The sequence below is a fragment of the Crassostrea angulata genome, chromosome 4, assembly GCF_025612915.1.
Source record: "Crassostrea angulata isolate pt1a10 chromosome 4, ASM2561291v2, whole genome shotgun sequence".
NCBI lineage: Eukaryota > Metazoa > Mollusca > Bivalvia > Ostreida > Ostreidae > Magallana > Magallana angulata.
In genome coordinates this window covers 28,160,795-28,180,702 of record NC_069114.1, presented here as the reverse complement: position 1 = coordinate 28,180,702, position 19,908 = coordinate 28,160,795, and the positions used below count along the sequence as shown (strand labels likewise).

The window sequence follows — 19,908 nt, the reverse complement described above, 5'->3', positions numbered from 1 at the left end:
ATTTCACTTAATATATATCAAAGAGGAGTTCGGGATCTTGCGCAAAGCATCCTTACTTTGATATCACACAGGAGTTCGGGGTCTTGCTCAGAGTCAATATCGTAGATGGGCACATGACGATATTTTGGCCGAGTGGACTGAACTTGCACAACGTTCCTGTTTTTCGATATCTCACGCAAGACTGGAGAATGCATGGCAAGTCGAATTTTGAGCTCTGTGCCTAGAGTATGTGGATTGTCGGAGTCGACGCAAACATTACGATTTCTGCAGGGAAGTCTGGAGAGCCTTTTCCGTAAATCTCGAACCTCTTTTGATGTACCGCCAATTTCCGAACTTGGTCTGCAAGTTAATGAAGATTTTTTTAAAAACATAAGTCTTGAGAGAAGGATTCATTATTTCATATACCATTTTATAAATAAATGCAACATTTTTTCTGATATGATTGTACATATGTATTCTTACCTTTGGGTTTTCCCTTTATTTTGGAGAATCTTCATTTTCGAGATTGGGTATAAATCTTTGACGTCACAATTAGGTGATTGTGACGTAGGTAATTTAATGACGTCACGTCACAATGCTTTGAACGACAACGATCTCGATAGACGACGCAGTGGATAAAAGAGGTAGGTGATAATGGTATGAATTCTATTTCACATATGATACTTTATGTATAGTCTGTCCCAAGATATTTATGCTGCATATTTGAACGATTTTTAATAAAAATACACATACCTGTGACTGAAGTGCAATTAAAATCGATGAAAGGGAAAATTCCCAAGATAACTTCATTCACACATTATCATTTTTCCCTCGTAAAAATTCACAGGAACAAAAACAGATTTCCTACGGAGATTTATAATGGGGAATGTTGACATCTTTTCTCCATTCGGAAATACTCGGGACCCCTCGCGCAATTTTTCAACGTTATCAGCCGGGCGTCTTCATCTCTTTGGCAATGGAAAAACCTCGTAGGCTTTTTATTTTTAGCCGTGTACAAGCTAGAGGGGGCGTTTCAAAGGGGAAATCTTGGGATTTTTTCATACTATTGAGTGAACATCGTCTGAACCAAGAGGTATTTATAAATATTGAATAATTTAAGAAAATATGCGGCAAAAATATCTTGGGACAGACTATAGTTAATGTTTTTAGGCATGCAATTTTCAGCGGTGTCAATGAAATACATTGGTGACCAAGGCGTGTAAAACCCTTATTTGTAGCATTTCTAAATTCTGATCTCGATGAAATATATTTAGAAAAATAGATTTGTCTTGGATCATTATAATTGGCGAGTTATGCTTGAAAATGTTCAAATAAATCCATTGCATGCGTGTCAGAACCTTCAAGAAATCACACAGATCAAAATCTCCAAGAAATAGTTTTTTTCAATGACGTCATTGAAATTCTGTTTTGCGAGCGTAGCCTCATTGACATTTCCCGCGTCGTATTCGCTCATGTTCTTTTATTTGGTTGATACAAAAATACTATCTATGTCAAAGTTTAGAGGCATTTTCTACCCAACAATATTTTTCTTAAAAAAAATAATTCGTTCATTTGTCGGATTTTGTTTTTTTTCTTTAACTTGCGCTTCAGCATGATTATGTTTTATCGACGTTGCCACTTTTCATGTTGAAAAAGTCCCTTTCATGTCGGGTCTGAAATATGCCATCAAAAGAGTATATCTAGAGCTCACACAGAATGCTTGCTCACTAACACTTTAGTCGTACAAATTTCTGTTACACTTGACAGTATGCGCGTCAAATGGAGCAGGGTCAAAAACACTTTAACCTAGTAAGATGGAATTTATTTGAAATTTTGATTCTCAAACGATTGCTAAGCATATTATGTGCTCTTTAACGAGCAATAATGCACGTTGTTGCACAATTAGCAATTTGTTTGTTCGTAATGACATATTGAGTCTAATGGATCACCATCTAAATTATTAAAGTTTAGACTTAAGCGGCCCTTCTATAAGTGCATGATGCTTCGATGATCTATCGCAACGCAATCTTTGTTTTTTAATATAGGTCACAGACAAAATATATTTATTTATTTATTTTGTTTGTTTCAATTATATACATGTACTTTTATAATTAAAAAAAAATCTTTTTGTTTCGAGCCTTTAATGATCACTATATTTTAAATGAATGTAATTTTATTTATTTAATCACCACAGAAAGATTATTATTTCATAATTACAGAACAATCATAAAGAAAATCCATTTGAATTCAAGAAACAAACAAGTTTTTGGGGGAACTATTTTTTCTGAGGGAAGTTTTTTAGACGAAAATGACAGAAACAAGCAATTTTATGAATTTTCGATATACTTTTCTTTTTATTTTACTTTATTCATTATTGACATTTTTAACATTTGATAGGTTTGTAACATACATGTATTCTATAGATTCTGTGTGAAATGTACAAAGTAAAATCTTGATAGAGTGATAGACATTTATCATGAAATCATGCAAATATATAGGAAATGTCGGAATTTTTTTAAAGCAAAATTTTGCAAGAATTCTACCTTAGGCTTTGAAGCCATATATCTAAAATTTGCATCACTGACCATCATGTTTTAATATGTCAAAATGATACTGAATATATATCTAGGCAAAGTGGATTAATCTTATAAAATTCTTGATATTCAAAAAGTTTTTATTTCAAATCAAATTGTAACTATTATGGAAATTGTCTATTTTAAGTGCAAAAAGGTAACATAAAAATATATGCGGCTTCGTACAATTTTTTTTTGTAATTCCTCTATTTAGAGTGACTATTGTGCATAATTAAAAACAATATTTGAAGAAATAAGTTTGCTTAATCAAAAATACTGGCAACAAATCCTAATCAGGATAAATTGCAATTTAGGTACACGTGCAAAAAGGTCGTATTAAATTGGCCATAACTCTCAGGGATGAACACTGACCTCTTGTTATTTTTGTATGTTTTGTCTACGGATTTCAATGATATACTTCTCAAGAAATTCTTGATTGAGGAGTGGGATACTTTAATATGTATCGATAGCAATTCAATGAAATATTTAGTGAAACTAGCGAATATAAAATTGCAATAACTTATTCCACATTTGGTAATCGGAGAATTATAGTCTGTCCCAAGTTATTGCCTCCATCACTTTTTGATGACTTTTAATGAAAATACACATACCTGGGGAAAAATACAGTTGAAATCGATAAAAGGGAATATATTCAAGATATCTTCATTGAACAATGATCATTTTTCACTCCTAAAAGTTCACAGGAACGAAAACAAATTTCTTAGGGAGATTTATAATGGGAATTATTTACACCTTTTCTCCATTTGGAAGTATTCGGGATACCTCGCGCAATTTTCCAACGTTATCATCCGGGCTTTTTAATGGCTGATGAAATGCAAAATCCTCGTAGACTTTCTATTTAAATTTTGGATGTGTATTGAAACCTGAACCGGTAGAGGGGGCGTTCCAAAACAGATAATCTGGACATTTTTCATATTAGTGGAAGAACGTAGTTTGAGCACAAAGGTAATTATGATTATCGAAATATCAAGCAAAAAGTGATGGAAGCAAAAACTCGGGACAGAGTTATAGCAATTCATGAAATCAAAGCAAATAATTTTGAAATAAGTAAAGAAAATTTTATCATTTTGAAGTTACTTCATTTCGTTACGAGTACTGGACAGTTGTAACCATCTTTAATTTCTAAATATAAGATTATACAGCTAAACAAGTCATTTAAAAAAATTAGTTAAATCTGATGGGTAATTTGTTGATCATCCAGCCTCCTTGAGTTTTTGCAAAATAGCTGCAAAAACCTACGATTTTTACAGCGATTACATTTTGATGATAGAAAACGATTTTCACCCCCTTTACAAAGTTCCGACAGTGAGGAATAAGAGGGACAGGTTGTGATGAGATGCTGAGGGTGATAACTGTTGTATAATCTATGACTGGCGCTGAGAGGAAGGTTGTCTTATATGCTTTGGAAACTGAAGCCCTAGGAATCCCCTAGCTCGTTACCGGATATGACCTTGCAATTCTGAAAGCGACTCACCCAAATCGCACACGAGCTGCTGTTTTTATTTGACTTTTATCGAAATCGAATTAAGCCAGCATCATTTTTCTCTCACCGACATATTGTAAACAAGATACTAGATAATTAAGAATAATTAAGATGTTTGTTTAAAAAAAAATATTTTGTGACGTAATTTGAATTCATTATAAGCCTCTTACAAGATCTCCCGCGAGTGCATAACGAAGTGGGATGATTCTTCTTCAATGAACCTCCACGTCGGTCTCTAAATCTCACTAAACACCGCGCACTTCTCGTCTTAATTAAAAGACAAGATTTTGTGATTGAAGTCGTACTGTCACGGTGTACCTGTCTAATTCTTGACTACGTGTACAAATCTTCCGTAATCAGATGTGTGCCCGCCTTGGGTATCTTTGAGTACAGTGTCATACAATTTGCACTGTTGCAAGGGTTAAGATTTTGCACTTTTCAAAATGTTATAAAAATCAGTTAGTTTTGAACTTGGACCCCTCCCATCTTTCCCGGGTCACCACCCAACTCCTGCGTTTATAAGTCTTGTAGAAATTATTTACATAATTAAGAAGGTCTACCGGTAGTTGTTTTATCTTTCGTGAAAAACAGTGGCCAAGCTCTAGTGCGAATTAATATCGGTATCAAATAGTTCCACGAAACATGATTCCGTAGATACGAATATATTCTCATTAAAGTTTGCAAAAAAATATATGGTACAATCGTGATATTACCAAGTTTACCTGTTTTATTATTCTTTATCACAGGTAAAAATGACGAATGCCATAAAAATGACATATTTATTCAGCCAACGTTTTTACATATAATGATGTAAAAACTGTATTATTCCTCATTAATATCTTATCAGAATTTCTTCATTTTTTTTAATGTTCAATACTCGAATAAATCATGAACACAGTATGTTTATGACGTAAAAAACCACCGCGTCGAGTAGATTAAAACAGTGTCAGGAATGCAGTTGCTGCAACTGAACGTTCAGAAATATGGCTGCATGCGTGCATTCTTCAAAACACTTGAACGAAATAGTGCTAGACCACATTTATCTTACCAATCCCACCTTTTGATAGAACAATAACTCTTTAGAATTTGTGAGAACTACAAAAGAAGCATTTTTTAGAGTAAGAAGATGAACGATAGAGAAATCCTGATTTTTATTTGGTAACTTAACTTGCGAGCATCTCACCAGAGAGATCAGACTGTTTGAAGGCTCCAGGGCGTAGATTGAACCCACGAGTGCTCAACATCTGCGACATCGTTGAACAATTTAAAAACATACATTATCTTTCATCGGTGTTAAAAACTTTTGAAGCCACAGTGCAGATGAAATATAAATAAACCTAGAAGTACGAAACGTAAAGTGCAGATCTTGCAAGATTATTCACACATGTCTCTAAGATCACGATCGTGTAAATTGAACTGAACGATGAACGATATAATACGTTTTTTTTCTTCACTGACCTAATGACTTAAACATTGTACGTGTGGGTTTTTTAAACATTCTATTACACAACGCTTAATCAATCGGTATTTTTGACGACATGAGTTAAGTTTGATTGTGACACAGCTTTAGGTAATTAATCTGTGAGCATAAATTAAAATCAAAAGAGTAAAGTGGACTGCTAAATCCACAGACGTCGTCAGCCAGGTTCACTCGTCGTCGGTCGGTCGTTTCGACTCCTATCCTGGAACGTCCCCAGTCAGCAAAGGTACTTAGCTTAATCATTTCCTTTTTGTAAATGACTTCCAGCTCTGCACTGCTCTTCTCCGCCACAACCAGCATGATGATCAGTTCTCAACTGTTGTCTACAGTCCCTGTATTCCTACTCATTCATCCTTTCTTTTGATTCCCTGTGCTGCCATGCATTGCTCTCAAAGTAGACTGGACCGGGAATCCTTTACAGTCAATTTCCACTGGTAATACTCATGCGTTGTATCATTTGCTTCGTCTGCCAGATTTGGTACTTCGCTTTCTTTCTCTGGTAGGCCTTCTCGCATCTCTCTTCCAATGAGACAATAAGCCCTACCAGGATGACCATCTTGCATTATTGGGACCAAAATGTAATGTCAGACGCGGAGATGATGTCTGGAAAAACAGTAGTTGTAACCCAAAGTCTGCCTGCATCTCCCAAAAAGTTGCTGAATCTAGGATGGATTTCTTTTTCCAGGTATTTCTTAACTGATGTCCTTGACTGACCGCCTTCTCTCACAAAGTTGATGAATTTCATATCTTTCTTCAGCGTCTCTTCTTCTTTGGTTCCTTCTTTGGTACATCTGCAAGCTCTCAAAATACTTGTTCATGCCTCCGTCTGTGTATGCCCTGTGTTAAAGAGACATTGCAAGATGATAAGACATGTTCTAGAGTGCCTCTTGTTCCACAAAGCTTAAATCTCATACCTTCTGTAAGGCCAAACTTGTAAAAGGTGGTGACGATATCAGTTCATACCCATGTTTTAATAGGAACTGAATACCATGTGTTTCCACCAGCAAGATATCTTTCCCCATTTCAGCTTCCTCTCTGTTGGTTTTTTATTTTGTCCATGTACATTGGCTTCCCATATCGGTTGCTCTTGCCTTTTTTAGTTCTTTCATTTGGCGTATTTCTGCCTGGACTATCCCAAGTTTCTCCGTGTTGTTATTCTTCATCCAACTTTCTATGTGGCAGCTTCCTAGTTCTTGGTTCCCCTCTGTTACTGTACCAACTAAATCTGCATGTTCTGTCTACTTTTTGGCTGATGACTTAAAAAAGCCGACCGTCTTTATTTTTGTTTTGTGCTTTCCACACCTTTTCGTCTCTCTAGTCTCTTAACGAGAGAACCAGCCTAGTTTTGCAACTTTGAATTCCTATACTAAGGATGATATTAACAACTTGACTTTGGACTAGACACTGTACAACCCCAAACTTGTAAATGTTGTTGAAACACCTACTGTGATTTCATTGATATTCAAGGGTATCAGTTTTCGTGGATAAAGTGAAAATCGCAGTTTCAAGGATACGTTAATCCGTGACCAATGACATTAACAATTCAAATTATTAGTAGAAATTGCACTTCAATGAACAATTAAATTTCATGGATAAACTTAACAACGAAATCCACGAAAATTAGTTTCAACGAATATTGATGAAACCACAATATCCACCTTCGGAGTTTAATTTGTTTACTGTCTTTTCCAATGCCTTAACTGCCGTTTTGGAGAACTCATAGAGAGATAGTAAAACTATCATAGAAGTCGAGGTAGTAAGCCGTGTTAGTACATTTACTCCCTAAATTCCAGCAACTCGGTATTTTCTATGCTCTCGATCCTCTCTGTGACTTTCCAATCCAATTGTTTGATGTTTCTTTGATTTTTCAGGCTTGAATCAAACTCCCTCTGTTATATTCCAACCATCCGGGATGGTTCCTCTCCTCCATAAAACTTTGAAGAATCTCTATAATCGACGCTTTGAACACTTCATGTATACATGTATATGTCATTTGCTAGATCTTTCAGCTTCCCATTTCAGCTTCCTCTCTGTTGGTTTTTTATTTTGTCCATGTACATTGGCTTCCCATATCGGTTGCTCTTGCCTTTCTTAGTTCTTCCGTTTGACGTATTTCTGCGTGGACAACCCCATGTTTCTCAGTGTTGTTATTCTTCATCCAATTTTCTCTGTGGCTGCTTCATAGTTCTTGGCCCCCTTCTGTTACTGTACCAACTATATCTGCATGTTTCGCCTTTATTTTGCCTGATGGCTGCAATACCCGCCGACCACTTACAATTCTTGCCACCTGTTTTTACCGGTATCCTATATTTACCGGTATTTGAATGGTGATATTTTCTTGCACAAAGAGACATACATTTCTTACTTTGTATCTTTTAAGTTAACAATGGGTCGTTTGAATTTTATTTTATTTTAAGTACAAGGTGTGAAAATCGATCTTCTAAATCTTAGCATATTTTTATATCTTATAACTAATATATCTTATATCTTATAATTCTTAACATAAGCGGTTAGGTTGATAGATAATATTATACATTAGTCTCTCTCTCTCTCTCTCTCTCTCTCTCCGTACTTTCCGTAAATGAGACCCTGGCCTTGTGCTATTTTACGCCAACCAAACCAGAATAATTATGCAACCTTGATTCACATATTTCTTTGCGTATTCATCGTGATTAATTCCAAGGAATTAACTAATGTTAAATCTCATCAAGGAAACGCATTTTATGAGGCATTAGATAGCTATATATCAGAAACATCGTAACCGCTTCCTTAAACCCAGGGTTAATTTGGAGTACCTCATTTCTCTAAGATTAAAGATATCAGATCGCTCAAGTAAAATAAAATATGGCGTCTTGAGATCAATGCTAAAACTGTAAAGATATAAAACGTATCCTACTCGATTTCGAGTAATTGCATCGATTGATTAATTAAAATAATGTGTAATGATTTGTATCTTTACACAAGTATATATTACGATATGAAATAGATTAAATGACTATCGAAAGACGAATTTTAAATAAACGGTTGTATTCGATAACTTACGTGTATTTTCGTTTAATTATCACTGTACCAATGTCTATTTAGTAATGTATCTTATTCAAAATACTTAACTCTACACATTTTTATATCTTTTCTTATTGATCCTTGTCGGTCATCAATGTGACTACGTTAATGGGGACATCATCAATCAATTGAAGTTTCACCCTTATCCCATATACCTCCCCCTTCCGACTTTGCAAATACATATGGGGAAAGTTCATTGGCATATGATCTTCTTTGGTCACGAGGCTAACTTCTTTTAAGATTCGATCGCATACCAACCCAGTTCATAAACCTTTGCAAATTAAGTATATTTTTAAAAGAGAATTTATTCTATTTTATAGACAGGCAGGTCATTTAAAATTGAGAACCAAACTGTGTTTTTTTCTATTCATATAATAATATGTACATCATATAAGTATTATTTTTTTTCTTCTTTACTTCTGGGGAATCCAGTTGTGTTCATTCTTAAAGCTAAATTTTAATGACATATACGCAGTTTATCTCAATATGTGATTTGTCCTCGTATGAATACACTAGTAAGCAGTCCCTAACCATTTTTTAAACTGTTCTCATATACACGCATTACATGTACTCTGTATTTAGAATTAAGTGTTTATTTTTAACCTTTCATACATGGTGGAATTCGTTGTGGTTTTTTTTTGTGCGATGTAGTGAATTAAAATAAAAATTTATAATTTGCAGAAACCTAAGAAGCTCGTTCGTTTTGAACAAAATACTGTTAAAAATAGCTCTTGGCTCGCGTCAGTGACGATCCCGATCGATGTGACTTCATAAATACTTCGTATGGCCCCGTGCCCCCTGAATGAATTAAGTTAGAAATTAACTTTAAAGCACTGTGGGTTCATAAGATATAAGTGCAAGTTATCAGAATCATTAGAGGGTCGAGCGATTTATTATGAATGATATTAACAGCTCTCCAAGGTCCGATCTTCTGTCTACGGTTACCTTTGTATAGATCTCTAGACGAGTCCGGTGCTTCAATGGAATTGTCAGAGTTTGGTATGGATGTAAACCAGCTACACTATTGTCTTGCTTGTCCCTGTAGGTCAAACGCATGATGCTTGGGGATTATTCTATCGACGAAATTACAAAGCTAAGAAAGCCCAGAAGGATCATTCGAGATTCGAGATTCAAAATAGGAGATTCGGAATGAATTTGTTATTATCAAAATTAAAAGCAAATGTAATCGATACTTTTCTGGGAAAAGAAGAACACGACAGGTTATTTATAAGAAAATCTTAGAAATGAGAAGTTTTGTTTTGAAAATAATCAACAAATAGAACTAAGCTGAAACTTGAAATTTCATTCTCCAGTAATTGTTCATTTTGCTCTTTTACATCTCTGGCATCTGAAACAATTACTTGATCGATATTAATTTCATTAATTAATTGTTCATTTTCATCGGGGTAATGGATGGTGATGTATTGAAGGGAGAAGAAACATGAATAGGAGTGAAAAGCAATATTTTTATGAAATGCATTATAATTTCTTAAACGTTTTGAGGACCCACGGTACATTGCATGGTAAGTTTTGGTCATACGCAAGATTTGTCCTTTGAGTGTTAAACTTAATACAGTAATATACAATGCAAGGTATATTATATAAATAGTGCCTGTTTGGGAGGGTAAGAGTTGAAATTCACAACCCAATAAGGTGTGTGAACAAAATGTAACTATGATAAAATTTCTCCATTGGCGATTTTGATATTCTCGCGATTTGAGGCGAAACGGTTCAATCGCGGAATTAAGTACTCACGTCAAATAAGGAATCTGCAAGATTCAATGGTTACCTACACATTTCAAATCCAAGAATGAACATTAATTTTACAACAAATGGCGCATTTAAAGAGCACAGTTAACAAATTACATTTATGACCAAATACTGCATATTGAACACACAAAAATCCCGGATATTTTTAAAGTTTATAACTATTTTTCGTTATAACCAATAATCAAATCATCGATTGGAAAAATATGTGGATGTTTCAGACGTAAAATGGGTTATAAATATTTTTGTTTCAATTCCTGAACTAATTAATTAAGGACCATTTGAGATACAATGTATCTTGATACATATATTATCAAAACTTTATATTATAACTCGTTTGAAGAGAGATCCCCGTAGACGTTTAAGAAGTACAGGTGTAACTATATCTCTATTTGGAATTTTCTTGGTTCAGTTTTGCATAGCAATTTACGGTTAATACCTTTGACGATGATTTTGTGGTTGATATACGTTGCTTAACTGTTACAATGCCCTTCAATTTAAGAGCAAAATAGATTATTAAAACTTTGATTTAGAGAAAAAAATTGTGTTGTCAAAGATCGATCGGAAATCACTGCGCTTCGTTGAGACCCTTGTTAACTATTTTCTACACTGGACAAAATAAAACCAAATGAAAACAAATATTAATGCTATTGCAGACAGTACGTAAATATTCATAACGAAGAATAGTATGTTTTTTTTCATTTTAAATTTTTCATCTTCATTTTTTTTATTGAATAAGGAAGTACATAAGTAGCAAGCAATAAGGCATACAATTTGACTGCAATTAAAAAAAGAACAAACTTTGCTTACAACTTAATAAGAAAGAGAAAAATATCAGCAATCTAGGGAAAACATCAACAGAGAAATACGCATATATGCACACAGTTATACACATACGATGCTAAGATATAGAAAACTTAAGAATTTCTTTTATGCACAACTTCTGTTAAGAATAAAGTCATTGTTGCTCCGTAATATTAGAGAGAAAAAAAGAACAAGGAAAGGAAAAAAATATGGGGAGGGTAGATTTTAACATTACATATCTACAATAAAAAAGTACCGGGTATATAGTAAAAAGGAAGTAATGAAAAAAAAGTCATTAAATCAAAGTACAAGGAACAATTTCTGCCTGACAATATTAAAGCTATTTTATTTTGTACTGTCATTAGGATTGTATTTCAGGATTTTAAAGTTAGAACTGAAAATATCTAGAAAAACTTTAATAAATTGACAAGTGTTTTGACAACAAGCCTTATAAATTAATTACTATTAGCATAATTTTAAATAGTTCTGAGAATTAATTCATATTACTTTGTCCAAAAATAAAAGTTGCATCACTTAAAGGTAATTCAATATCTTTTGACACACACATAATATGAAGTTGTTCTAAAAATCTTTGAATAATGTGGCATTCCCATATCAAATGATCAGGTTTTTTTCTTGATAGAATAATAGTAATAAATTGATAATGACAATTTGATAAAAAAAAAAAGGAAAGAAAAAAAAACCTTATCCAGTACATATAGTTTTAAACAAGATAAGAATTAATAATGAATTGATAATAAAGAAATATAATAACTTAAATTGAGAAAAAAACTTCTCTAAAGCATGTAATTTTTAACAAGACTCAATCTGCGACCTTTACAATAATCTCTTTGCAACATGATTGCACTGATCTTTCGGGTGATTATTTGTGATTGCAGGAAATAGATTGAGGCTAGTAGTAAGATGATGCTATCATACCTTTGTGTATGTTTTCCACGTAAACTTGCAATTAATAAACATGCTATTTTATCTTTAATAGTAGCATCCGGGGAAATAGTTGCTGTCTTGGGGGACAATAAACTTGCTATCGTCCTCGTAATCAGTAAATAGGCTGTGGCTTGTAGTTAAATGATAATCTCGACACTAGCTTTTATCTAATACCGTACCTTTGTTTCAATATCATCTATCTTTCATGGCAGTTGTTTGATTGCCTTCTTTAATTTTAGTTAAAGCAACGCGTAAACATTTTGTGACAAATAACTTTATAGATGGTTCAAACTGTGAAATGATTCTTACAACGACGTAGAAAAATGGCTAAGCATGATTACTGTATTATTCTTCTCATATCCGTGCTGGAAATTTTATTCTAGGAGTTGTCTGTCAAATTAACTCGGTAATAAAACATTCATGGGAAAAATAAAAAAGTATCAGATAATCAAAATGAATATGTTTTGTTATTCGATTTTTAAGCAACCATGTATAATACATGCAATATTGATTTTTTAAAATAATGGAGGAAGAATAACACGAACAACTAAAATTCAAAAAGTATTCAAGAAAACTATTCTTAAAGCGTCTGTTAATAATACTCTAAGATTAATTTTTTATTAAAAAAAAATACTACATTAATTAGATTGAACTGTATGTTTCACCTGCATACTCTAGACGAGTCATAAGGTTAAACAAACATGTAGCTGTTTGTTTAAAACATACAAAATTACAATTATATCTTTTTAAAAAAAATAGCATCAATAAGAGAGTTAATATTAATGTTCTATTTCCATAATAATGATATATAAAAGGGTTGATCCAAAAGTAATGTCACACTATGCACCGCGCTTCTAAATGACGTGCTATTGTATAAAATGATGCATCAAAATTTTCCTTATCAAAAATTAAATTCTAATTATTGATTTTTATAGCATGATGTATACGTGATATCGCTGCGTCATGAACTTACATCTTTTTTAAGGTTTGTATATATAAATAAATTACATGCTTCAAAATTTGAAACTGCCCCAAACAACACAATATTTTAAAACATATATATTATTAACTTTTTCTGACTGTTTTGAAAAAATTAAGGACCCTCACTGTCCATTTCGAATATCTACACAATGCCTTTTGTCTCAAGATCAAGGGATAAAAAGGCTTGGTATGTGAATATTGATACGATGCATTTTTTGCTTCGATGGATAGAATCTCACTAGAACATGTACTGGAATTGATATTTCAACCTAAAATTGAGAGCGAGGGTACAGGGTACCTTTAACATGGTTCCAATACCTTATAAAAGCATATGTTATGTTAATAAATAAATTAGATAGAAGACATACGCTCTGAAGGAAAATTAAAGCTCGGTTCTTACGTCAATGGCTATATACCATAAAGTCACGTTAATGACTTCTTGAAGAGACCTCGACAAACTGATCGCACATTAAATAATCCAGTATACTACTTCATCGAATACAAAAATATTAATTGGTTACTTTATGAAAAAAATTGATTAAAAAAAATGTAAAATAGAGCATCGTGGTGAATTTATAAAGAGTATTAAATTACGAAATTCTACCAGAACGCCAAAGATCTAGGAATGACGTCGCTAGTGTGCGGCGACTATCGTTACCTCATGCTCTACAAAATATATTATCTTCGGAAATAATTATCACAATGCATTAAAATTTTCAGGTCTGAATTGAATTAGGTAGATATCTTAAAGCAGGAATTTTTGTCACTTTACGCCGGTTTTTTCATGATTTTATTGCATCTGTGACATTACTTTTGGATCAACCCTCGTATAACTTACACGTGTATTCCGTGCAAGTAAATAAGGCTTCTTTGCAAAAGTGTGTCATTTTGGCACGTGATATTAGCTACTTGAAGGAGACATTGTCGTTGTGATTTATTCCTCTAAATCACGATGTAAAGCGATCGTTGTTTTTCCTTGTGATACCGGTATCACAACAGCTTGCCAACGACATATGAGCTTTGTAATGGCTGGAAGATACCGCTTGTGAAAGCAATGCAGTTTCTCCAAAGTATCCGGCCGATGATTTACCTTACAAAAGTTACTCATATTTTCTAGAATCGATATGTACTGTACCGTTTCATGCTCCAAGTTCATCCAATGAGGTATATTCTGTTCTTTTCATCTACATATGTAAATAATCATGTTGGGAATGTGCACTTTCAAGTTTTGCAACAGAATATTCAAGAAGTAATCATCATGCTTCTAATTTTGTCTTTTCCTTGCATTGCATTTACTCTTTAGTTCAAAGGTCTTCATTGCCATAGACTCTAAAATAAACATCGGTATAGGTGTCTTCAACCCCCCCCCCCCCCCCCCCCCCCCAGTCATCTACCACAAGGTTACACGATTCCTAATCTGAACCCCTTAAACACTCTGGAGACGAGATCCATCTAAAACACATAAAATCTTTATAAACCCGAGATAACCTGACATGCATTTAATATTATGAATGATTCATTTGGACCGATCCTTTTGATATAGTTGATCCTCACTGAGAACCTGTATCCAAATGCACGGCGTAATCTCTGCTCCCGTGCACGAGGAGCGCCGACGTATTAGCAGTCTACTCTTTCAGAAGTTGCCAAAGTAAACCAAGTTGCCTGACAGAGAAAAAGCAAGCTAGCCATGTAATAAGTCGCATGCACCTTGGTTCTCTTCAATGAGAGGCGTGCACTTCTCAGGGTTTTTTGGTGCAAGTGTTAATTAATTAGGTTGTGTTAATTAATTAGGTTTTTACAGCAATAGAACACTCTGAGTTGCATTTATTGGATACATATGGATATACTAGTAGTGAATATATGTATAATAAATTTGTATGTTAGAAGTCAAAATTGATGTTCATTTCTTTACAAGTATATCAAAACGGAAATATCTCGGTTCAGTTTTAAAATAGGATACTAGTAAATAATAAAATATTGTTTATTCATATCAAGAACACAAGATGAATATAGTGTAAGTATTGTTATGATTCAATTGCTTATAATGATTCATTGTTTACAAATAAACTTGTGACTTACAATAGAATATATGAAATTGTCATGTTGTAAATTTTGTATTCAACTTAATTAGGGTTTGAAACTTGAAACCAGTAAGATATACATGAGATATTAAAATATTTTGAATAATGCTTTCTAAAATTTACTTTAGATTAAATATCATTCAATGAGACTTACAATATGAAAGACTTAATCGCACTAATTCTTTAAAAAAAACCACAGGAAGAGTTATTTTGATAAACATATTCATGTTTATTTCGTCTACAGAACAATTTGGCTAAACATTTTTTTTTTACGATAATTGATTAAGCAATATACTTTTCGTTAGAAGTCACAAAAAAATGTAATTGTTTCCTATTATTAAATTAGTTACTTCGACTTTTCTTTTGCCAAAATTACCAACATTTTAATCACAGGGAGAGATTATTCTTAGCGACCTCAAAAAATATCTATATCTACATTATAATTCCTCTATATATATTATACATTGAATCCCATTGTTTTCATTTTGATTTTTTTGTTTACAATGCGTCAGTCAGGTTCATGAATGATGCATAATTTCACGTGACTATAAATACCCTCACGCAAATTTTAAAAATTGATTTGATTAGAGTTAGCAGTTGGATAGACACGAGCAAGAGACAGATGCGTTCCCCCGCAAGACACACAGACATACTTCAAAGAAGGACCCCCGACATTATTACGGGACGTCCGTGTTCGTTAACCAATCACTTACGGAGTAAAAGTCTTAATTATTTATAATTAACCGAGGAACACACGGTGGAAAGTGGCTTGAACCTCTTGGGATTGAGAACAGAGCACGTTGATTGGATGACGTACAGTTCAACACAGGTACATGTTTATAAAAAGAGGGATTCTACTACGATGATTACCAAAATCGATGAACTCATTGTAGAGGATAAATGCAAAGTAATTCTGACACTGTTTCATAAAACATTAAAGAATTCCTGGTATTAGAATCGCGTCTTATTTCTGAAATCAGATCACTAGATCTGTCCCAGGGGCCAGATAGAAATCGGTTTCTCGGAATAATTTGCATTATACATTAAATAACCTCGAAACGAACTCACAATAGACTCATATAGCGATTCATCAAAAATTGTGGATTTTGGTTCACTATTGAGACAGATATATTGACGCTGGCTTTGCCGTGGATTCTGTGTTTGGTTTTTATGATATAACAAGGAATTAGATGATTAATTTTTAAAAATTGGCATCGACCGACATTTGGTGTGATGAACGGTGTCAAATGTACGGTAAAACAGCAGCCTGTCCGCCATGAAACACCTCCGGATACCACTATTAATGAGTCGAAGGTGCTGAAGTTCTCGAAATAAAACTACATCAGTGTTTAATATTGCACCGCCGGAATTACAGTGAATTTTTGTCTTAGCGAGTTTTTACATGTTTTGGCATCTTCTAGGATCTCATAACTTATCAGAAAATCCAGTCTTCAAGATTAAATCGCCATTTAACATAAAACTTTTTTGCTTTTTCCAGGCAGCAATTAACGATATTAAATTTGTCGAGCAACACATTTTTGACGCCACAGAGCAGACCTGATGATAAGGAAGAGAAAATCGCTGTCAAATAGGTTTTTGTACTGAGGGAGTAATGATAGTATTTGTCTTCTCTTCTGGCGATTTAAATGTAATGTTGCAGCATATTGAACCCAATGTTACAACCACATTGGAGGCGACCCCACAATGTAACCTTACCCGGCCCAATGGACTGTTATCTGGAAGCTCGTTTCTGATACCCGTGGTTGTGATACTATCGTGTGTTGTTGGGGTGACGATATTCGGAAACCTTCTCGTCATCAAAACAGTGACCAAGCGTCATCAATACAAACAAAGAACCAATCTCTTTGTCATCTCTCTGGCCTTTGCAGACCTTGGAGTAGCGCTGTTTGTGATGAGTTTCTCTATTCTACACCAATGTAGCGACTTTGCGTGGCTACATCACAAAACGACGTATCTTATGTACTGGGGACTGGACGTCATGTTAACGACGACGTCAATTCTACATTTGACGTGTATGACAGTGGACCGTTACGTTGCGGTGACGCAATCATTCAGATATTACCAAATAATGAAGAACCGACGGGTCTCGCTACTTCTATTCCTCTGCTGGTTTCTTCCGGTGTTAATGTCTTTGGGCCTTATGCTGATTAAATACGACCAATTCAGTGCCCCGTCGGAAAACTGTCAAGTATCGTACATTTTTAGAGTGAACGCTCTCTGTGCCATCATAGCGTCATTCGCTTCTTTTTATTTACCGTCTATATTCATGATCGTCTGCAACATAAAAATATTTAGATTTATTAGAAAAAGAGGGAAAAAACTTCCAGAACTGACCGCAAACTATGTCAAAACTTCCCAGCGAGATCAACAGATGCAGAACGAAGTTCGGGTGGCTCGGACAATTGCGATTCTTCTCGGATGCTTCCTGGTGTGTTGGCTTCCGTTTTTCACTGTGAACATAATAGAGCCATTTTTTGGCTATTATTTACACGAAGGGACATGGCTTGTTATCACGTGGTTAGGGTACATCAATTCGACAGTCAATCCGTATTTGTATTATTTCTTAAATCGAAAGACTAAGGAGAGGAAACACAGTGATACTTTGAAGTGCTTGAAAAATACAATGCATCAATTAAACATGATACAGCCGCGAAGAAAGATTTATTCCTTGTCAAGTTATTCTGTGCAAAACACTCGTTTGTGATTCTATTATGATTAAAACGGAAATTGAAAAAAAAAAACCCTGCGTGAGTGTCTCAATTTTGTCATATCATTAAAAAAAAGTGCATGTTTACATTTAATTAGGTGAGATGTCTGGAGCTCAAACTATAGAAACTTTCAATTAGTTGAATTCTAAATTTGTTTACCCCACTTCGTTTCCTGATGAGTATTGAAACGTAAGCGTTTAGTTTGAGCATGTTTTGTCAAGGTTTTGTTGATGTGGTGAGTGCTTACTGACGCTGGTGATGGAATTTGACTTGCATGAACATCAGCATTCAAACATGACACACCATTTACTGTACCTACAGATCAGAACTACATTGTATAATACGGCAGGCATGTCCGGTATTTCATGAATGAATTCAGTTTTGTGTTTTATTCTCACTGCAAGACAAACTTAATGCAGATATATGTATAGAAATTTTAAATAGGAAATTTCTTGGGGGTATTGCCAACAATGAAAATATGTATGAAGATGAGATTAATTATCACACTTGTAAATTAGACATTTAAAGTACGTGCAAAAAACAAAAACAAAACAAACAAACAGAAGTAGTTATTGCCCAGCACGTGTAATATATCATTTATATATTTTCTAGATATATTATCCAAAAATAGGGTTTAGGGTTTAGGGTTATTTCGGTCAGAAGTCTTTTGGTCAAATTGTTTCTTCTGAAACGACCAAAACAATTACAATTGTCACTTAAACAACTTTCAAAACATTAAAAAAGTTGCTTTTTTAAAACGATTTTTCACTTCGTCGTTCCATGAGTATAGAAGAACTTGTTTGATAAAAAATTGTTTGGATATCCTTCAAATCCATGAATGTAAAAAAAAAAACAAAAAAAAAACTAAAGCCTTTCTATCACCACAACTTCATAATATTTGACCGTGTATAGGAAAAACAACATATACTAGGTCAAGACTCCAAACTGATCCCATTGTGATAAGCCAATGTATTAAATGAACGCAAGCAATTAAGAAGTGATAATTAAAAAAAACATCCAACTGTGAACAGACCAAGGTTATTCAACCTTTTCTCTCTGGAAAAGAGGGTATGAACAACACAAACAAATGAGTATGATCATATACATCGAAGCCATGCAATTTTGAGAATTATAGGAAATAGTTCACTAGAGAGACAAATCACGGGAGTCCTATTTATATTGTTTTAAAGGTTGCCCCATTAACCATCATCGAAGTAAAATATACATTACGTTATGGTTGTAGAACACATTAAATCAATAAAATATTCTAATTTATATGTTGTAAATTTCGATGAAAATCAGATCGTTCATCACTTTAAACTCATCACAAAATGCATTACAATATCTATGTTTGGTGTACATTACATGTAATATCATTTTGACGGAGCAAATCCCTCATTACATTGACAACAACAATATAGATAGGAATAAAGAATGTATGATATTTTTTAATTTGCAAAAGTTGATTTTAAAAAATCAGGCTTTATGTTTATAAATAGCGAAAATGTACATGGATATAAAAAAAAATTGTATCACTGAAGAAATAGAATAAATTGACCAATGCTAACTCAAAAACAATACCTATCTTTTTTTTTGAGTGATAAGGATGAGCATATAACAAATAAATCCAAAAAATATAAAAATATAAAAAGGTATATAAACTATTCCAGATCATAAAAAAATCTTACATATTTTGCACAACTGCTATATAATTTATTATGTTCTTCCCCAGGGGAAAGGAGTCTTAAAAATTAGGACAATTCAACGGCTTAAAGTGTAAAATCTAAATCATACATATAAAATGAAATGGCATGTAAAGAATTTTAAGAAGCAAAAAGAGACGAGACGAATTCTATGTGTAGGATACTGCTAAATGAAAAGCACTGGGAAACTAAAATAAAGTAATTGTTGCGGTTTACCCTCAGACAAGGAATGTAAATTAAAGATCCAAGGAAAGGATTTAATAAAACAAGCCATTAAATTAATGGCAGCTCTACAT

At 33.7% G+C, this 19,908-nt stretch overlaps 2 protein-coding genes across 3 annotated transcripts; one reads left to right on the top strand and one right to left on the bottom strand.

Annotated features, from left to right (window-relative positions):
* Nucleotides 1-17: 17 nt before the first annotated feature.
* On the bottom strand, nucleotides 18-619 carry LOC128181661 (uncharacterized). The gene is made up of 2 exons (XM_052850137.1): nucleotides 463-619; nucleotides 18-339 (listed from the first exon to the last, which is right to left on the bottom strand). Exons 1-2 carry the CDS (start codon nucleotides 495-497, stop codon nucleotides 18-20), a joined length of 357 nt encoding a protein of 118 aa, XP_052706097.1. The 5' UTR covers nucleotides 498-619.
* A 15,152-nt stretch (nucleotides 620-15,771) lies between these two features.
* LOC128179342 (5-hydroxytryptamine receptor 4-like) lies at nucleotides 15,772-19,466 on the top strand. Of its 2 annotated transcripts, none has more exons than XM_052846744.1 (2): nucleotides 15,772-16,494; nucleotides 16,679-19,466. In XM_052846744.1, exon 2 carries the CDS (start codon nucleotides 16,793-16,795, stop codon nucleotides 17,903-17,905), a length of 1,113 nt encoding a protein of 370 aa, XP_052702704.1. In that variant the 5' UTR covers nucleotides 15,772-16,494; nucleotides 16,679-16,792; the 3' UTR covers nucleotides 17,906-19,466. The 2 variants fall into 2 exon arrangements, with proteins under 2 accessions (XP_052702704.1, XP_052702703.1); XM_052846743.1 differs by having other exon boundaries at nucleotides 15,773-16,009.
* The last annotated feature ends 442 nt before the right edge of the window (nucleotides 19,467-19,908 follow it).

Bases quoted from the DNA above. Each gene is read 5' to 3' on its own strand.
- LOC128179342 (XM_052846744.1), top strand. From the start codon at position 16,793: ATGATAGTATTTGTCTTCTCTTCTGGCGATTTAAATGTAATGTTGCAG.
- LOC128181661 (XM_052850137.1), bottom strand. From the start codon at position 497: ATGAAGATTCTCCAAAATAAAGGGAAAACCCAAAG. The intron at 340-462 runs GTAAGAATACAT...ATTAACTTGCAG, and splicing joins AATAAAGGGAAAACCCAAAG to ACCAAGTTCGGAAATTGGCG.